Source organism: Pristis pectinata, chromosome 7 (genome assembly GCF_009764475.1).
Source record: "Pristis pectinata isolate sPriPec2 chromosome 7, sPriPec2.1.pri, whole genome shotgun sequence".
NCBI lineage: Eukaryota > Metazoa > Chordata > Chondrichthyes > Rhinopristiformes > Pristidae > Pristis > Pristis pectinata.
This window is the reverse complement of record NC_067411.1, coordinates 41,965,882-41,985,103: the sequence shown is the minus strand read 5'-3', so window position 1 is coordinate 41,985,103 and position 19,222 is coordinate 41,965,882. Positions and strand designations below refer to the sequence as shown.

The 19,222-nt window shown below is 43.2% G+C and overlaps 1 protein-coding gene across 9 annotated transcripts in view; it reads left to right on the top strand.

The window, feature by feature from the left end:
• Positions 1 to 19,009, top strand: part of lpar1 (lysophosphatidic acid receptor 1) — an 81,923-nt gene extending 62,914 nt beyond the window's left edge. For all 9 annotated transcript variants that reach the window (XM_052020292.1, XM_052020283.1, XM_052020284.1 and 6 more), the window contains one exon: positions 18,422 to 19,009. In XM_052020292.1, coding sequence (XP_051876252.1) covers positions 18,422 to 18,720 — 299 coding nt within the window. In that variant the 3' untranslated portion in view covers positions 18,721 to 19,009. The remainder of the gene's footprint in view (positions 1 to 18,421) is intronic.
• Positions 19,010 to 19,222: the final 213 nt, after the last annotated feature.

Here is a 19,222-nt window from a genome sequence, read left to right as displayed (position 1 = left end):
ATCTCACATCTGCTTCATGCTGCCATGCAAGCTGTGTGCCTAGCAAACAGGCCCACTACAGATCCAATCTCAGTGCAGACTGGTGTTGAGCGAGGCTGTGTCATAGCCCCGACCCTGCCCTTAATCTTGCTGCAATGCTGCACCTTGCCTTCAAGCTTCCCACTGGAATGGAACTTACAGGAAGTTGTTCCATCTCCACTCCAGAACCCAGGTCAGCCCAGTTTCAGTTATTGAGCCACTATGCAAATGAAACTTGCATCTGTTCATGATATGCTATTAGTTTGCCGTTGCTATTACTGATGCTGGTGGTGCCAATTTATTTAAATAGTTGAGTTTAGCTTCCTTAACTGCTGTAGTGGGATTTTTTTTATTCATCCCTCTGAACTTATCCCAGGCCACAAGATAGCTAATCCAGTAACGTAACTGCGGGGTTATTGTACACTGGCTTGAGGGCAGCCTGTTGGTAGATGTAAGTAGTTTAGATCAAATTGATATGAACAGTCACTGGAATCTACACAGGGTGGGAAAATACTTGGTAGAGAAGAGGAGATTATGTGGAAATCATTGACTAGGAGGAGTTGGGGGATAGTTGTAGGGGCAGGGAGTGCATTTAATTGAAATCTGCTTTTTTGCAAGATCTAATTTTATAGTCCTTACACAACAGTCTACCCGGTTTTTACTTATTGTGGGGCTATCTGCAGGTGGGCAGCACGGTAGTGTAGCGGTTAGCACGACGCTATTACAGCGCCACCGATTGGGTTTGATTCCCGTCACTGTCTGTAAGGAGTTTGTACGTTCTCCCGTGTCTGCGTGGGTTTCCTCCGGGTGCTCCGGTTTCCTCCCACATTCCAAAGACGTAAGGGTAGGTTAACGTGGGGGTTTAAAATGGGCAGCGCGGACCCGTTGGGGCGGAAGGGCCTGTTACCACGCTGTAAATAAAATTTAAATTAAAACAAAAAATCTGTGGAAGTTCGGGGCATCCACCAATGCAAGGCTGAACTATGAGCAGTAATATTTTGCCAAAAAAAATCTCTACATTAAGTACTTATATGAATTGCATTGAAGCAGAATGTGTGCGGGCTGACTTGCTCCCTGCTGTTATTGGGAGATGCGATCAGATCTGGGTGAGGGGTGACTTGAGGCTGCAATGTTGCCTTTAGTCTTTATAGGAAGTGATTCAAAACAGAACCAAGATCTGTCCTCATTCAACATTTGGTTTCTGGGTAGTGTTGCCAACATGTGTACTTCAGAACTCCTGCAAAGTATCATCGTATAGTGTTTACGCAGAGCAGGTTTCCAAATCCCTGCAGTACATTTTAAAGGAAAATTTGCTTCTGGGCCCAACCTAGGATAATGTAAATATGTGATCTGCTGAAAGATTTTCTGAACATCAGTTTAAAAAGAGCCATGGCTCCATTTGGTAATGTTTATATTAAATCTATTTCAAATCTTCTTTTAGATTTAATATGAACATTACCAAACAATTGAAAATGTCATTGTCCTGTGAACTTTTCCATACTTAATCTGTGTGAGTTATGATTAATAGGATTAAAATCAATACATATGCTATTGGAAGGGAGATTTGGATCTGGATGGAACCAGTTAACAGTGATATAGGAACATAGAGATGAAAGAGAGCAAAATCCAAGCTAAGACTGACATTTTACTGAGGGATTGGCCCCATTCCCATTTTAAGAACCAAGTCCTTTTTCCCAGTGTCCTCTCCTATATTTATTTCTTGCTCCACAATATAAAGAGATGATCTGGTTACCTCACTTGCACTGTTGGAATTGGTTGCCACATTTTCTATATTGCAACAGTGGCCACACTTTTCAAAAAAAAAACTACTTGATTAGTTGTAAAATGCTTTGGGATGCCCTAAAAGGGGAATGAAAGTCACGATAGAAATGCAAGTCTTTCAGTTTTCAATTTCTTGGGTGTATTTCCAGAATAATTCCAGTGGTCACAAACAGATGGAAAAGCACAGTCATTGTTTGCAAGCAGTAGTCCAGTGCTGTAAACAGGTCCAAAGTTGGCAGCACTCATTCATGTGTTGTAATAAATTTCTTGGAAAAGTTTCTGGCTGTTAAATTAGAAAGCATCATTGCAGCATGAAACTGTTCTTGTTTCCTTTTTTCTGTTTCTCCCCCAACCAATTCCAAGTGAATGGGATTAGTATAAATAGGTAATTGATGGTTGGAATGGAAATAGTGGGCTGAAGGGCCTGTTTCTGTGCTGTATAACTCTCTGCCACGTTTTCCTATCCAGCTCCTTTCTCCAATTAACTCCATAATCCTTGGAGCAGAGAGGTCAGGGGGAGGTTTAACAGATGGTCAAAATTGTCGGGCAATATAGCAAGTAGAAAAAAAAGTTCCCTCTGGAAATGGGTCAATATTTAGAAGTCATAAAATAATTAGCTCAAGAAATGGATGTTTCTTTCACATGGAGGATTCTTAAGATCTAGATGGCATCAAACTTAGTGGCACCAGATTCCAAGGGGAATCTCAATGAGATGCGTATTCGAAGGGAACTTATTCACAGGGCTATGCAGTAAAAGGTGAAGACAGGATGTGATTGAGCAGGTCTTTCAGAGTTGTCACATGCTTGGTGGGCCAAATGGTCTTGTGTGCAATAAGGTTCTATGATTTTAAGTGTGTGCTCTGTGTTAGCCATGGTTAATTGCTGGTTCTCGGAGGTTGTGTGTTCGAGCCCCACTTCTGAGATATGAGCACAAAACTCTAGGCTGACATACCACTTCAGTACTGAGGGAGTGCAACAGTGTTGGAGGTGCTGTCTTGATGAGAGAGATTAAACTGAGATCCAATCTACTCTGAAGAATGCACATAAACGATTCCATTATGTCATTTTGAAGAACAGGGTAGAGCAGATGGTGTTCTGACAAATATTTTCCTTCCCTTAACATCATTAAAGCAGATTTTTATCAAAGTCCATTGTCCTATTGCTGTTATCTGGGAGCTTGCTGTGCACAAATTGGCTGCTGCATTTCCTGCATTACAATAGCCACTGAACTTCAGAAACATAGTTGAAAGGCCCTATAGAATGTGCGCTGATCACGAAAGAAGCTATAAAGCTGCAAACCTTTCCTGTCAGCTCCCTGAGGCAGACTTGACCATTCCAGATAATTTGCCTCAAATTTTCCATGAAATCAGCTGCTTTTCCATTAAACCCTTCACATTCCGGATCAGGTTTTAGGTGCTTTTTATGCAGCTAAATGAGTGAATCTTTTTGAAAGGAAATGACTTTTAATGTGATTCTTGTGTGCTTTTGTTTTATTGCTACATTGCATAGTTATACAGTGCTGTAGAATGTGTCAGATTTACTTCTACCATATGGGACAACTCAAACTAAATGCCATTGTGCAATCATTCTCTAGATGTCAATAGATGGCCCATTTGTAATACAAAACTGCTATAGAAAATGAGGACTAGATTTACAGTTCATGAAGTTGGAGCTAGCAAGATAAAATTGTCCAAAAATCTGGTGTGATGTCAGTTCTAGATTAACACACAGGATGTGGACATTGAGTAAGTGACCTGCTTGTTGTATTAGAATGGAGGTCTCAAAAGACTGTAGAATCACTGCTTAAGTTAATTCTTCCACCCCTGTGCTTGCTGTGGGACTTTTTCCGGTGATTTTTTTTTTGCTCTCTGACAGGCATGCCCACTGGTGGCTGCTGGAGTGTAAATGAAAATATCTAGGCCAACAGACCAATGCAGTACTGAGGGGGTACTACAGTGTTGGAGGTGCCCCCTTGCCTCAGTGAATCTCTGTGAGTATTCCCGCAGCTAAAGTTGGGGGTTTGCCAAGGTTTTGGTGAGATGCTGGGAAAGGAAGCACAAAATATTCCTCCCTCTGTCCACATCAACGCCTCGCGTAAGGACCTTAATTCCCTCCCAGACCCTCTTCCAGCCATTTTTCACCTTGTGTTTCCTTGCTGTCTATTCCTCCTCTGCAGCTTCCCCTTTGAGTGCAGCAGAGAAGGCCATTTTGATTCGCTGCTGCCCAACCCCTCTCACCACCATCCCCTACTCTTAACAGGAATGTCATCGAGTCATACAGCACAGTAACAGGCCCAACTCATCCATGCTGACCAAGATGCCCATCTAAGCTAGTCCCATTTGCCTGTGTTTTACCCATATCCCTCTAAACCTTTCCTATCGATGTACCTGTTCAAATGTCTTTTAGTTGTTAATGTACCTGCATCAACCACTTTCTCTGGCAGCTCATTCATATACTGATCACCCTCTGTGTGTGGGGGGGGAGAAGGTTGCTCCTCAGGTTCCTCTTAAGTCTCCCTACCACACTGCCCCCCCCCCCCCCCCCCCCCCCCCCAACCTTAAACCTATGCCCTCTAGTTCTGGATTCCCCAACCCTGGGAGGAAAAAGACTGTGTGTGCATTGACCCTGTCTGTGCCCCTCATGATTTTTATACACCTCTATAAGATCACCCCTTATTCTCCTGCGCTCCAAGGAGTAAGGTCCTCACTTGCTTACCCTCTCCCTATAACTCAGGCCTTCAAGTCCTAATTGTATGTTGAATTGAATAACAAAGTGGATCGCTTTAAAGAGAAACAAAGGACTGCAGATGCTGGAATCTAGATGAAAGATACTACGATGCTGGAGGAACTCCGCAGGCCAGGCAGCATCCATGGAGAAAAGCAGGTGGATCATTTTAAAGTCATAGAATGAATTTCATGTGTTGCCTGGAATCACCTGAATTAGCTACATGCATCCCTCCCCATTGCCTGTTACAGAAAGGCACTGCATGGAAGGGGAACATTTTGCCCATTGTGCCAATGCCAGCTCTTTGAAAGGTCTCTCAATTAGTTCCAAATCCTTACTCTTCATAGTCCTGCAAGTTTTTTTGCCCTTTTGAGTATAGGTTTAATTCCCTTTTGTCAGTTATTATTGAATCTGTTTCCACTACCCTTTCATGCCATGGATTCCAGATCACAATGGTTGGATTATTAATTTCTTTTCCCCTAGTCTCCCCTTGGGTTCCTTTGCCCATTGGATTAAATTCTGTGTCTTCTGGTTACTTTCTGCCCTGCTACTGGAAGAAGTTTCTCCTTATTGACCACAGTTCTCCGTAACCTTCCTTGCCTCAATGGGAACAAACTTACCCTATGTCCCGAAATGTAGAGCGGTCTACTAGGGGTAAAAGTTTGTCCCTGGTTGCTAGCACACATATGTAGCAGTGGCTGTGTTGTGCTCAGCGTATGAAGATCAGCAACATTTGAGGTTGTGTTCAGCTGGCAAACCTGTTGCTATGTTGTGTTGGTGCATGTGACATAAATTTCGAGGTATTAGAGTATTTGTGCATGGGAAATCATATCTCTCAAATTTAATTGAGTTCTTTGAAGAGGTGATCAAGAAGATTCAGGCAGGGTGGTAGGTGTTGCCAATGTGGACTTTAGCAAGGCTTTTGACAAGGTCCCGCATAGTAGATCACATGGGATCCAGAATGAGCTAGCCAACTGGATACAAAATTGGTTTGGTGGTAGGAGGCAGAGGGTTGTTTTACATATGAGGTCTGTGACCAGTGGTGTGCTCAGAATCAGATTCAGGTTTATTTTCACTGATATATGTCATGAAATTTGTTGTTTTGCAGCAGCAGTACAGTGCAAGACATAAAGACAAAAATGACTATAAGTTACAAAAATAAACAGTGCAAAAGAGGAATAATGAGGTAGTGTTCATGGGTTTGTGGACCATTCAGAAATCTGGCGGAGGGGAAGAAGCTGTTTCTGAAATGTTGAGTGTGGGTCTTCAGGCTCCTGTACCTCCCTGGTGGTAATAAGGTGAAGAGGGCATGTTCTGGGTGGTAAGGGTCCTTAATGATGGATGCTGCCATCTTGAGGCACCACCTCTTGAAGATGTTATCGATGGTGGGGAGTGTTGTGCCTGTGAAGGAGATGGCTGAGTCTACAACCTCTTTCAATCCTGCACATTGGAGCCTCCATACCAGGCAGTGATGCAACCAGTCAGAATGCTCTCCACTGTACATCTATAGAAATTTGCAGGAGTCTTTGACATACCAAATCTCCTCAAACTCTGAATGAAGTAAAGCTGCTAGCGTGCCACCTTCATGACTGCATCAATGTGTTGGGCCCAAGATAGATCCTCCGAGATTTTGACGCCCAGGAACTTGAAGCCGCTCACCCTTTCCACCACTGACCCCTCAATAGGGACTGATGTGTGTTCTCCTGACTTCTGCTTCCTGAAATCCACAATCAATTCCTTGGTCTTGCTGCAGGGATCAGTGCTGTCCCCTGTTGTTTGTCATCTATATTAATGATTTGGATGATAATAATGAGTAAGTTTGCAGATGACGTCAAATTAGTGGTGTAGTGGACAGTGACGATAGTTGTCTAAGGTTACAACAGGATCTAGATCAACTGGGAAAGTGGATAAAGGAATGGTAGATGGAATTTAACTTGGGCAAGTCTGAAGTGATGCACTTTGGAAAGTTAAACCAGGGTAGGACTTGCACAGTAAATGACAGGGCACTGGGGAGTGATGTAGAACAGAGAAACCTTGGGGTAGAAGTACATGTTCCCTGAAAGTAGTGAAACAGGTGGACAAGCTGGTGAAGAAACTTGTATGGCATGCTTGCCTTCATCGGACAGGACGTATTGAGTACGATAGTGGGATGGCATGTTACATTTTGAGACATTGGTGAGACCACACCTGGAATATTGTGTGCAGTTCTAGTCACCTTGCTGTAGGAAGAATGTAAATAAACTAGAGACAGTGCAGAAATGATTTGCAAGAATGTTGCTGGGACTGGAGAGCTCAAGTTATAAGGAGAGACTAGATACGCTGAGACTGTTTTTCCTGGAGCGAAGGATGCTGAGGGGTGACCTTACAGATATTTTCCACTGTGTTTCGATGTACATGTGACTAATAAAGATATCTTATTTATAAAATCATGAGGGGAACAGATAAGGTGGAAGGTCAAAGTCTTTATCCCAGGGTAGGGGAGTCTAAAACTAGAGGGCATAGGTTTAAGGTGAGATGGGAAAGATTTAAAAGGGATCTGAGGGGCAGACACAAATGGTGGTGGGTGTATGGACCAAGCTGCCAGAAGATGTGGTAGAGGTGGGTACAATTAGACAGGTACTTGGATAGGAAAGGTTTAGAGGGATAGGAGCCAAATATAGGTGAATGGGACTAGCTCAGGTAGGCACCTTGGTCAGCATGGACAGGTTGGGCCGAAGGACCTGTTTCTGTGCTGTATAACTCCATGACTCTGCAGCAAAGAAATTATGTGACCATGGGAGAACTGGCCTGACTTTAACAAATCCACCAACCAATGTAATACTGAATGCCATCTAGTGGTTGGTGCCACTACAATCTGGGCATCAGCCAGAAGAAATCAAAATCCTAACATTTCAAACAAATGTACTTTTAACATTTCATTTACTTTATAATTAGAATATTAAAGTTTGTGTTTAAGCTTCTGAATATTTCATCAATGGATATTTTAAAAATGCACATCTCATTGCAGTTCTTTTGTTTGTACCAGAGGAACAGGAGACCATTAAGCCCATCAGACTTGTTCCATCATATATAGGCAGTCCCCAGGTTATAGCAGGTTTCCATTCCTGAGAACCGTTCATGACACCAACTGCTTTTAAGTGGGAAATAAACAGCTGTGCTGGGAGAGTGAGCAGGTGAAGGGAGAGTGGCTGCTAGCTGGTCTCACTGACTTGGTGTGTGAGCACAATTCTGCTCAATGCTCACATCTCTGCTCGGCTCCATCCAGGCCCCGAGTGTTGTGGCTCGGTCGGGAGGGAGGGGGTGGAGAGAGAAGGCACACGGAAGTGGCCCCTTCCCACTTGGCGGAAGATGCCTGCAGCCCCACAGCAGCTACCAAATCCATCCCACCGGTCTCCCGAACACTCAGTTGTATGTAGGGGTTGTCTGTAAGTTGGGCATTGATAACCTGGGGAGGACCTTTACAGTGAGATCAGAGTAATATCACTGTATTTTATCCATATCCTTTAAGATTCTTTGCATCTTGTATGGAAAAAAATCTAAAATTTCAAAACTATCAATTGATTTAACCACCAGCTGCAGTTTGCAGAAGAGAGCCCCAGATCTCTCTGACTCTGTGTAGAGGTGTTTCCTAACTTCTCACCTGAAAGTGAAGCAACTTTTGAATTGCCTGTAAGGGAAGAATAGTATCAACTGTTTTAGGCCATTTACCAAATCCATTTGACAAGCTCCACTCTCTGGACTTTGGTAACTCTTGGCATCACTTCATCAGCTGACATCAGTGAGTGAGAAACTCTGCAGAAATGTACAAAAAGCTGCCAGGAAGCTGCTGAACCTTCACAAAAGCTGAAAGGACCTATAATCAGGGCTAGTCCTGCATTCGATTTGCAAGGGCTAGATGATGAGGAGACATGACATAAACCAGGCTAGAATTTCCTGCAATTTTATTTTTTAAGGGTGATTTGGTAAAAATTTTCAAATCTTTGAGAGGATGGATTGAGAGGGAAACTTTGTCCCAGTCTTGTTATTGCTTGCTAGTGGATAAGGGTATGAAGAGAAATTTTATTTCTCAAACAAAATGGAAAATGCCTGGTCTGGTGGCCAATACAAAAATTCTAAACCACCATCATCTTTGTTCCCCTCTTTTTGCAGACCAACATTATGTTACTGCAGAGGCCGGATCACTACAATGACAGTAATACAGTAAACACAGACCAAAATGCTTCAGAATCAGATTTATTATCACTGACATATGACGTGAAATTTGTTGTTGTGCGGCAGCAGTTCAGTGCAATTTATAGAAATCTATAAATTACAAAACTAAATACTGCAAGAAAAAGAAATAATGATAAGATTTCTTTATTAGTCACATATACATCGAAACAGTGAAATGCATCTTTTGCGTAGAATGTTCTGGGGGCAGCCCGCAAGTGTCGCCACACTTCCATCGCCAACATAGCATGCCCACAGCTCCTAAACCGTAAGTCTTTGGAATGTGGGAGGAAACCAGAGCACCCGGAGGAAACCCACACAGACACGGGGAGAACGTACAAACTCCTTACAGACAGTGACTGGAATTGAACCCAAGTCACTGGCACTATAATAGCATTACACTAACTGCTACACTACTGTGTGCAGTACCATACTGCAGTGCTGTACCAGTAGTGTTCATGGACTGTTCAGAAATCTGATGGCAGAGGGGAAGAAGTTGTTCCTGAATCGTTGAGTGTGGGTCTTCAGGCTCCTGTACCTCCTCCCCGTTGGTAGTAACAGGAGGAGGGCATGTCCCGGATGGTGAGGGTCCTTAGTGATGGATGCCACCGCCTTGAGGCACCACACAGAAGTGTTCCCAAAAGGTGCATTCCAGTAGGATGTACAAAAGAATAGCAGGAGGTATGAACAAATGCTTAATTTGAAGAAATGGTAATAAGAGATTGAGAGGTTTTTGGAGGTAATTCCAAGGCTTGGGATCTTGATGGCTGAAGGCATGTCTGCTGATGATGGAGGGACAGAACTCGGAAATGATCAAGAGGCCGGAATTGCAGGCATGCATACCTGGAAGGTGTGTAGTGCTGGAGGTGATTGTAGAGATGGTGATGAGAACTGAGCATAAGAGCCACTGCAAATCTGAATATTAGGAAGAAGGTGGCAGAGTTTTGAGGCCAGAGGTTGAGTGGCAGGCTAGCAGAATGACGCTGTAGTCTAACATCGATCCTAGAATGTGTGATGGAAATTCAGCAGCTGAGATGAAGCCAGTTGACACCTTTTCCTCTTCTGCTCGGGTTTTAATTTAGACTTGTATACAGGCTGTGGATGCTTCACTGGAGATCAATGATCTCGTCAGGGGTAAATGTAAGAGGTCCAGTTGGCACATCTTCAACCACAGCTTTATCCAGAATTTTCCATGGTCTTCTATCTCAGAGCCATTATTATTTTCCAACTGTATGTGAAGTAATTTTCCATTTACGGCATGCGGGTGATGTTAAGAGTACTGGCAAAAGACTCCTAAATTCCAGTTGGTGCCTTAACCCTTCAAAGGTTTAGAAAACAATTTTTAAGAGTTGAATCGGACACATTTGCATATAAACTGCTGAGGACGTATGGGCTGAATTTGCATTATTGGAAAGATTAATTGCCTGGAAACACCAGAGATTTGTCTCCAACCATATTTGTAAAGCGAGTGTCACCTAAGTTTTCCATGAAATCTGTCTTGCGGTAGCACGGCACTGTTGCTGAGGTTGGCTTTGGGCTGAGAGGGGTACTGAGTTCTCTGATCAACATAAAGATCTCATGGAGTCCCGGGCAACTATTTATCCATCAACCAGCATCATTCAAAAACAGACTGTCGGGTTTCATTCACTTTTGACTGACACCTATTGCCCAGCCCTAAGTGCCCTTACAGCACAGAAGTGGACCCTTTGGCCCGCCACGCTCATGCTCACCATCCAGTACCCATTACATTAAGCAAACTGCTGGAGGAACTCAGCGGGTCAGGCAGCATCTGTGGAGGGAAATGGGCAGTCAATGTTTTGGGTCGAGACCCTTCATCTAGACATTAATCTTACTTACCAGCAATCAGTCCATAGCATTCTATGCCTTGGCATTCGCCTGGATGATGCTTAAATGCTGTGAGAGTCTCTGCCTCATTCACCCACTCAGGCAGTGCATTCCAGAATCCACCACCCACTGGGTGACAAAGTTCTTCCTGCAATCCGCTGCAAACCTCTTGCCCTTCACCCTAAACCTGTGTCCTCTGGCTATAGACAGCTCGGCTTTGAGGGATGTTGCCTACTATCTATGTCCCTCATGATTCTGTTTGCCTCTATCGTGTCCCCCTTCAGCCTCTTTCAATCAAATGAAAACAAGCCCAGCCCATCTAGTCTCTCCTTATAACTGACACATTCCATCCCAGACAACATCCTGATGTATCTCCTCTGCGTCCTCTCCAGTGCAATCATATTGGTGAAATCATTTGTAATCTGGAGGGTGAAGAAAATGCCATTGCAGAGGGAGTTCCAGGATTAGATCTTGGCCTACTTACGAGGAAAAATGGTCCAAAATCTGCAATAGTGGCAAATGATGTTGCCTGCTACTGACTACAGGTAGAGTTAACCACAAAGATCCATCAGGCTCTCAAAAAAGAGCAAGTTCTCACTACAGTGTTGGCACAGTCACAAGGAGTTGGTTCAAAGGGATACCAGGCATCCTGCAGAGGTGAAACCATTACGTTGGCTGATTCTCAGACAAGAAACCAGGAAAAAAGGTTCAATTTTTAATTTACTACTTGATCATCTTCAGAGTGCTAAGCAGTGTTTGGGACACAGCCATATGATTAAGGTAAAAGTTGAAGTAGCATAAATAAACTTGGAGAGAAAAAAGAAAAAATGTATATCTTTAAAAACCTGTTATTTTGAAATATTAGGGAAGTTGAATCCAACATAAATTGTCTGATTTTAAATAAAATTAATTTTTCTAACCAGTAATTTAGCTTGCTTGATTAAAAATGTATTTTAACCTCCATACAACAGAATATAAAATCTTCAAGGTAGTTTAAGTAGGGATTTGTTTGTAAATACCTTGAGCTAGAAATTCCCCTTCTGTTGTATACTGCAAGTATGCAGTGTGGTGATGTAGGTGCATTGATCTCTTCTTAAATTTCTGTTAAAGACAGCAATTCTTATCAATCCGAGTGAATTCTAAATTTGCTGTCAGTTGCATGGAGTAATGACTGTGAACAACGCAGTTTTGCCATTTGGTACAGCCAGAACGAAAAAGACCATAATATCACAATAGGTGATGTGCATGTGGACAGAGCTAAAGAAACCACACCCACAAGATATCCTAACAAATATCAGACTGCATGAACAATGCTTGTTTACATTCGGTCCAATTCTGCGTGAATGTGAATCACCACCACTTAATGGCACTTAGCCTGTGTTTGTGGTTCAAACAAAGACTCTTCTGATAAATAAGACTGATTCATTCTTCAGAGGCAGAGAGAAAAGAATGAGTAATTAGAGTTCCATTCGGACATTCTGACCCACCTTATCCCACCCCAATCTGGCACGAGGAACATAGATGTTCATCACTGGCCACTTGTCTCTAGCTGGTCCCTGTGCAACTCTACCAGTAGACTCTGTCCTCTACTCCCCACCGTGATGAGTAGAAGTTTGACATTTGAGGTCAGCCTGAGCTGTGTAAGTCTGTCAACCGTGGTCTTGAGTCTCCTGGAGGGAGGAAGGGAGGGGCAACATATGCATTACTCTAGCCACCTACTACCCAAAGCACGTATAGGAACCTTGACCTGGCCGGATCTGAACCTCTGACTAGGTGTCTGATGATGTGAGCAAGAGCTGATCCCACAACTGTATTAGACTAGGGCCAATTGGTGTGAGGATGTGTCCTTTTGTTCACTCCCTCAGCTCTGAGGTTCATATTGACAGAGGATTATATTTTATCTCTATCTTTCCATGTAATTTTGTGTTTCCCTTTTGCTGTTTTGAATTTTGCTATTTTGCTAACACTTATCAAAGATCTTTTAGTGTCAGAGCATCCTGTTCCCTCAACTTTACCTTACTTGTAGTAAAAACAACTTCTTGTGCCTACCAGTTTGTGTTTGACAATCATAAAATGAGCATGTGGACATTAGTGGATGGGCGAAGGTAACTGGGGCTCCTGGTCTCTCCGACAACTGAGGTACCTTGTGTGTCACCATGTATAAGCTTTCCACCCCAGTCCAAACCTCTTGATCTCCTTGGAGGAGCTGATATAAAAAAAATCCTGGCTGATTTGGAAGGGTATCTGGGAATTCCTCTCCCACTCCACCTATCACCCAGGTGATTGAAACCAGCCCAGAAAAACAGACTGAAAGTAGCTGGCAGTGCCCTTCTTTTGTGGGAGGTGCTCTCCAGTTCATGCCCAGGGAGGCACAAATACAGAGCCTCTGCTGATTTATGGAAGTTATTGGGTAGCTGTATGGGTACACCCATGCTCAGTGAATGTGTACCCTAAATTGGGAGCATGGGTGCAATGTTTTACACCCATGGTCTGGAAGCTGTTGGGGTTGGCTGCTTATCCTTATGACATAGGCCATCAAGTCTGTGACAACTCCCAGAGCATTCCCACACTTGTATCCATGTGATCGGTTCACTGTCATGTGGTCATCTCCTCCTCCCAGTGCTTCTGCTGCCAACCTACAGGTTTCTTGGAAAGATTCCCAGCTAATCTCCACCCTGTCACAAACAAGCTAGTGCTTGCCTGAAGAGATTCAGTGAATTAGACTGAAGGGCAGGAGAAGGTCACAAAGAAGTGATGTGGTTAGGATTTGAAAACAAGTGAGAATTTTAAACATGCAGCACTGCTTTACTGGGAACTACTGTGGGTCAGAGAGCACAGGGCTGAGGGGTGAACAGAATTCTGGTTGGGGTAGTGGAGGATTAGATGACCCTTTTGGTTTATGGAAGGTGAAAGATGCAAGCCTGGGCTATTTTTAGAAATGAGATGTGGATGAGGCCAAACCTGAGGCCACTTTGTGGTCCAAACAGATGTCTTTTCAGGCACCCTGGGACTTGATGCCTTAAAAAGTAAGGTGTGCAATGGATTGTGTTGCAGAAATAATGTTTCTGCTGCTCCAGTCTTCTAGCTCGGAAGCAGTGTGGGCTTCAGTTCACCAACTACTTTTCTTTTAGGATCACCACTACAACCTTCATTCCATTTTGTTCAAAGCGCCACACAAGGGCGCACAAAAATGTGCAGCTGGATTCTGATGTCTTCTCATTTACATCACTGATTACAACAGGAAACATGGGTTTTGGTGTTTTTAAATCCCTAAGGCTCAGCAAAAATTTCAGCGAAACAACATATTTTGGTCTAAGATTGGCCTTTTTTTGTTGTTAATGGGAGTTGCTGGCTTAGGTAATGCATGCAGCCCTTGAACTAAGAGGTTGGATGAGCCATTTCAGAGGACAGCTCAGAGTCAGGAGCAGCATATGAGTTGAGCCAAAAGGGCAGATTTCTCTGAAGGACATTAGTAAACCAGCAGGAATCCAGTCAAGTTGTTACAACAATCCAGTGGTTTCATGGCCTCAAACGATACCTTCTTTATAATTCCACATCTATTGAATTGCTTGAATTTGAATTCTACAGATCAGTGACTACTCCAGTAAAATAACTACTAAACCAGTGCACGCTGACTTTCTAAACACAACTAAAATACTGCAAGCCTACGTCAATAAAAGAAATGCTGCAAATCCTGTGTGAGTTTGAGAGAGATTGCAGGCAAGATGGTGACTTCTTGCAGCAGTTTACAGCCAGCGAGGTACTTTTGAAGTTTAGCCTCTGTTGTAGTCCAGGAAATGCAGCAGTCGATCAAGCTTCCACAAACAGCAATTTATTCTGTGGTTTTGATAGAGAAATATGCATTGGCCTCATGACCCACAGGAGACTTTTCTGAGGTAGTACACTTTGGAAGGACAAACTCCAAGGCGGAGTACAAGGTTAATGGCAGGATTCTGGGTAGTGTGGAGGAGCAGAGTGGTTAGGGGTTCATATCCACAGATCCCTGAAAGTTGCCTCGCAGGTAGATAGGTTAGTTAAGAAAGCTTATGGGATGTTAGCTTTCATAAGCCAGGGGATTGAGTTTAAGAGCCGCAAGGTAATGATGCAGCTCTACAAAACTCTGGTTAGGCCACACTTAGAGTACTGTGTCCAGTTCTGGTTGCCTCATTATAGGAAGGATGTGGAAGCATTGGAAAGGGTGCAGAGGAGATTTACCAGGATGCTACCTGGTTTGGAGAGTATGGATTATGAGGAGAGACTAAAGGAGCTAGGGCTTTACTCTTTGGAGAGAAGGAGGATGAGGGGCGATGTGATAGAGGTGTACAAAATATTAAGAGGAATAGATAGAGTAGGCAGCCAGCGCCTTTTTCCCAAGGCACCAATGCTCAATACATGAGGGCATGGCTTTAAAGTTTAAGGGAGATATCCGAGGGAGGTTTTTCACCCAGAGAGCGGTTGGGGCATGGAATGTGCTGCCTGGGGTGGTGGTGGAGGCAGGTATACTGGCCAAGTTCAAGAATGGGTTGAAGGGACTTGATTTAATGTCTTTTGGGTGTGGGGGGGAGGGGTGCAGGAGAAAAACAGCAATTCTGCCAGGACAGCATTCCCTGGGTCCTTCAGTGGAGGATTAGCCTAGGTTCCTGTGCTCAAGTTTCTGGAGTGGCCTGAACTTTCTGGTTTGGACAAAGTCAGCAATTTTGATGCAAATTGTTAGAAGGGGGGCTAAAACATAGAACAGTACAGCACAGAAACAGATCCTACTGTCCACAATGTCTGTGCCGAACACGATGCCAAATTAAACTAAATCCCTTCTGCCTGTAAATGATCCATATCCCTCCGTTCCTTGCATATTCATGTATCTATCTAAAAGCTTCTTAAGTGCCACTGTCAAATCTGCTTCTACCCCCCAACTACCACTGGCAGCCCATTCCAAGCACCTACAACTCTGTGTGGGGGGGGGGGGGGGCGGTGGGGAGGAGAATGAAAAAAAATTAAAACAAAACTTGCCTCGCATTTCCTTTAAACTTACCCCATCACACCTTAAATGCACAGTCCTCTAGTATAGAAAGAAGACTGGCTGGTTAATAGAAAACAGTGTAGGTATAAATACGATTTTTTTTGGTTGGCTCAATGTTACAAATGGTGTACCAGAGGGATTGTCCTGGGCTTCAATTTAAGTGGGCCAGAATGTAGAGCTATATTCAGATGTCAGGTTTTCAAAGTGTATAAATAAACAATGGAAGGTCCCCACTCCTTGAAATGACTGAGGAAGCAACAGTAGATTTGGAGATTTTACAAATGACCTGGATGAAGGTATGGTTGCTGATAATGCCAAGATAGGAAGGCAAGTTGTAGCCACCATCTTACAAAGCAATATAGATGGGTTAAGTGAATGGGCAAAGAACTGGAAGACAGCATATGTGCAAAAATGTAAAATTGTCCATTTGGACAAGAAACATAAAGAAGCATATCCCCTAATGCCGAGAGATTGCAGAGCTCTGAGTTACAGAGGGACCTAGTGCAAGATTCATAAAAAGCTAATATATAGGGACCACAGGTAATTAGGAAAGCTTTTAAGTATTATTGTTTATTATTAGGGGAATTGAATACAAATGTAGGGAAGTTTTACCTTATATAGGGCATTGGTGAATTCACATCCAGAAGATTGTGTAGAGTATTCTCTCCTTATTTAATGAAGGATGTAAATGTTTTGGAAGCTGTTCAGAGAAGTTTACTGGACTAATACCTTAGAATAGGTGGGGTGTTAAAAGAAGGTTGAGCCGATTGTATCTGCTGGAGTTTAGAGTGCTGAGAGGGGATGTGATTGAAAATATAAGATCCTGAAGGACCTTGATAAGGTGGACGTGGAGAGGATGTTTTCTCCTGTAGGAGAAACTAGAACTAGGGATAATGATTTAAAGATAAGGGTTGCCCATTTCAAAATGAGATGCAACAAGGTATTTTCCCTAAGTTATGATTTCTCAAAGGACAGTGGAAGTAGAGTCTTTGAATAGTTTACGGCAGGGATATTAAACAACTGAGTGAAAGATTATTGGGCATAGGCAGGAATGTGGAGTTGAAGTTGTGATCAGATTAGTCATAGTCTTAATGAATGGTGCAGCAGGTTCAATGAGCTAACTAACCTCCAGGTGCTTCCATTTCATAAGTTCATATTTAATGTCCTTCTGCATCATTCTGAAAATTTGACCTGGCAGTTCTCACGAATTGTGCTTGTACACCTGGCATGAATTTGGTGCTTTACATACATCAATTCACATGGTTCCTTGTGCAACCTTCTTTTTGAGCATTGTGGTGGAAATTAGATCAGTTGTCTCTGAGAAGGCCATAGTTGGGCATTCCCAGGATAATGAAACCTTTATTTTGCAATGCAGGACATGACAGAGATGCATCCCAATGTTATGCTGTATTACTATTAGTATGAATAGTTTCCTAGGCATTTTAGAGGGCACTTAAGATTAAACTGAGACCCATGGCAGTGTGATTGTATGTAAACCAGACTGTGTAAAGATGCGAAATTTCCTTAAAAGTTGTTAGCAAACCTGACGGAATCCAGTCACCATTAGTGATGATCAGTTTTTAATCCTAGATAATTTAATTAATAGAATTTATATTCTCTGTTTGCCATGGTAGGATTTGAAGGCTTGCCTCTGGATTAGTAATCCTGGCCTCTGGGTCACGAGCCTAGGAACACGGCCAATAGATTGCGGTCAGCAAGCTGTGGAGAGAGAGAGACATAACTTTTAAGGTGAAGGACCTGATTTGATAAAGTAGTTTGGAGTAAGTTGTTATATCACCACTGCAACACCAAAGAGCAGTTTCTCCACCACCTTTCCTGTCAGTGTTGTTCTCTCGCCTTGTTTGTTGTATTACTCTATAGAGGGATATGGGTCAAATGTGGGCAAATGGGACTAGCTTAGATGGGCATCTTGGTTGGCAGGGATGAGTTAGGCTGAAGGGCCTGTTTCTGTGCTCTAAGACTCTATGCATAATCACAAACGAGGATGAATCAACTATGTTCATTACAATGATTGTATTTGGCTAAATGAAGAAACCTTAGTTCCTGGAAAGCTTCCCTCCCAGTAAATGTTATATAATAAATATTTTACCTCTGTCTCTCTTGCCAAAATTGAAAGGGGTATTCCAGAATTAGAAGAAGTGAAATTGGGTGGGAGGAGGGATATAGTCATAGAGCAATATAGTATGGATGCAGGCCCTTTGGCCCAACCAGTCCATGCTGACCACAGTGCCCAACCAGCAAGTCCCAAGTTCCTCCATTTGGCCCATATCCCTCTAAGCCCTGCCCCTCCATGTACCTATCCAAGTGCTTCTTAAATGATACTATTGTACCTGTCTCAACCACTTCCTGTGGCAGCTCGTTCCATAATATCACCACCCTCTGGGGGAAAAAGTTGCCCCTCGGGTCCCTTTTTAAATCTTTCCCCTCACCCTAAACCTATGCCCCCTAGTTTTGGACTCCCCTACCTGGGGAAAAGACTGTTACCATCCACCTTCTCATAATTTTAAATACTTTTATAAGGTCACCCCTCATTTTCCTGCATTCCAAGGAATAAAGACCTAGCCTGGCCAACCCTGTAACTCAGTCCCTCTAGTCCTGGTAACTTCCTCACAAATATTTTCTGCATTCTTTCCGGTTTAACCATGTCTTTCCTATAACAGGATGACCAAAACTGAACGCAGTACTCCAAGTGTGGCCTCACCAATGATGTGGAGCATAAATTACTGGTGTGGACCAGTTGGGCCCAGTAGCCATGCTGCAAATTCTTTGTGGAATACTAAGTGTTTGTTTTTCCCTTCTGTTTAGGGGCATTTATCATCTGCTGGACTCCAGGACTAGTTTTGCTGTTGCTCGATGTGTTTTGCCCTGACTGCAATGTCCTGACATACGAGAAGTTCTTCCTCTTGCTGGCCGAATTCAACTCCGCCATGAACCCCATCATCTACTCCTACCGTGACAAGGAGATGAGTGCCACCTTCAAGCAGATCCTGTGCTGCCAGCGGAATGAGGGCAGCAATGGTGCAGCTGAAGGCTCCGATCGTTCTGCTTCCTCCCTCAACCATACCATCTTGAGCGGGATACACAATGACCATTCAATGGTGTAACTGGAGGCCCATCAGCGGTCCTTCGCAATATAGCCAGGATATTAGAGCCACCCAGATGTGCGCAAGTGGATCCCTGAGGACTAAATGCTACACTAGCACCAGGACCAATTCACAAACTAATGCAAGAGATTGTTGACAAATATTTCTGTTTTAATAGGACCTAGTGTGATTCACCTTTTAGTTATGGGTTGAAGTCCTAAGTACTTGTGTTGTATTACCTGCTAAACTGCATTTAGCTGTAGAAGTTGAGGCTTTGTAAAAACATAATAAACTTATTTTATTCAACCCATTAGCATGCTTGGGATGGACTATCGCATAGCAGGCAAAATTCCGTATTTTATTGTTTCTTGTCAGTACCCACTCAATTTAAAAGAAACACATTTTAAAGACTGGAAGAGCTTTCAGTTTATGTTAAGTTTTCCCAGGAGCTTAGGAAACTGTGGAAGCTGTTCTTTTGGGACATGCAAACTTTGTAAGCCATTAATAATATCTGAGATGTGTC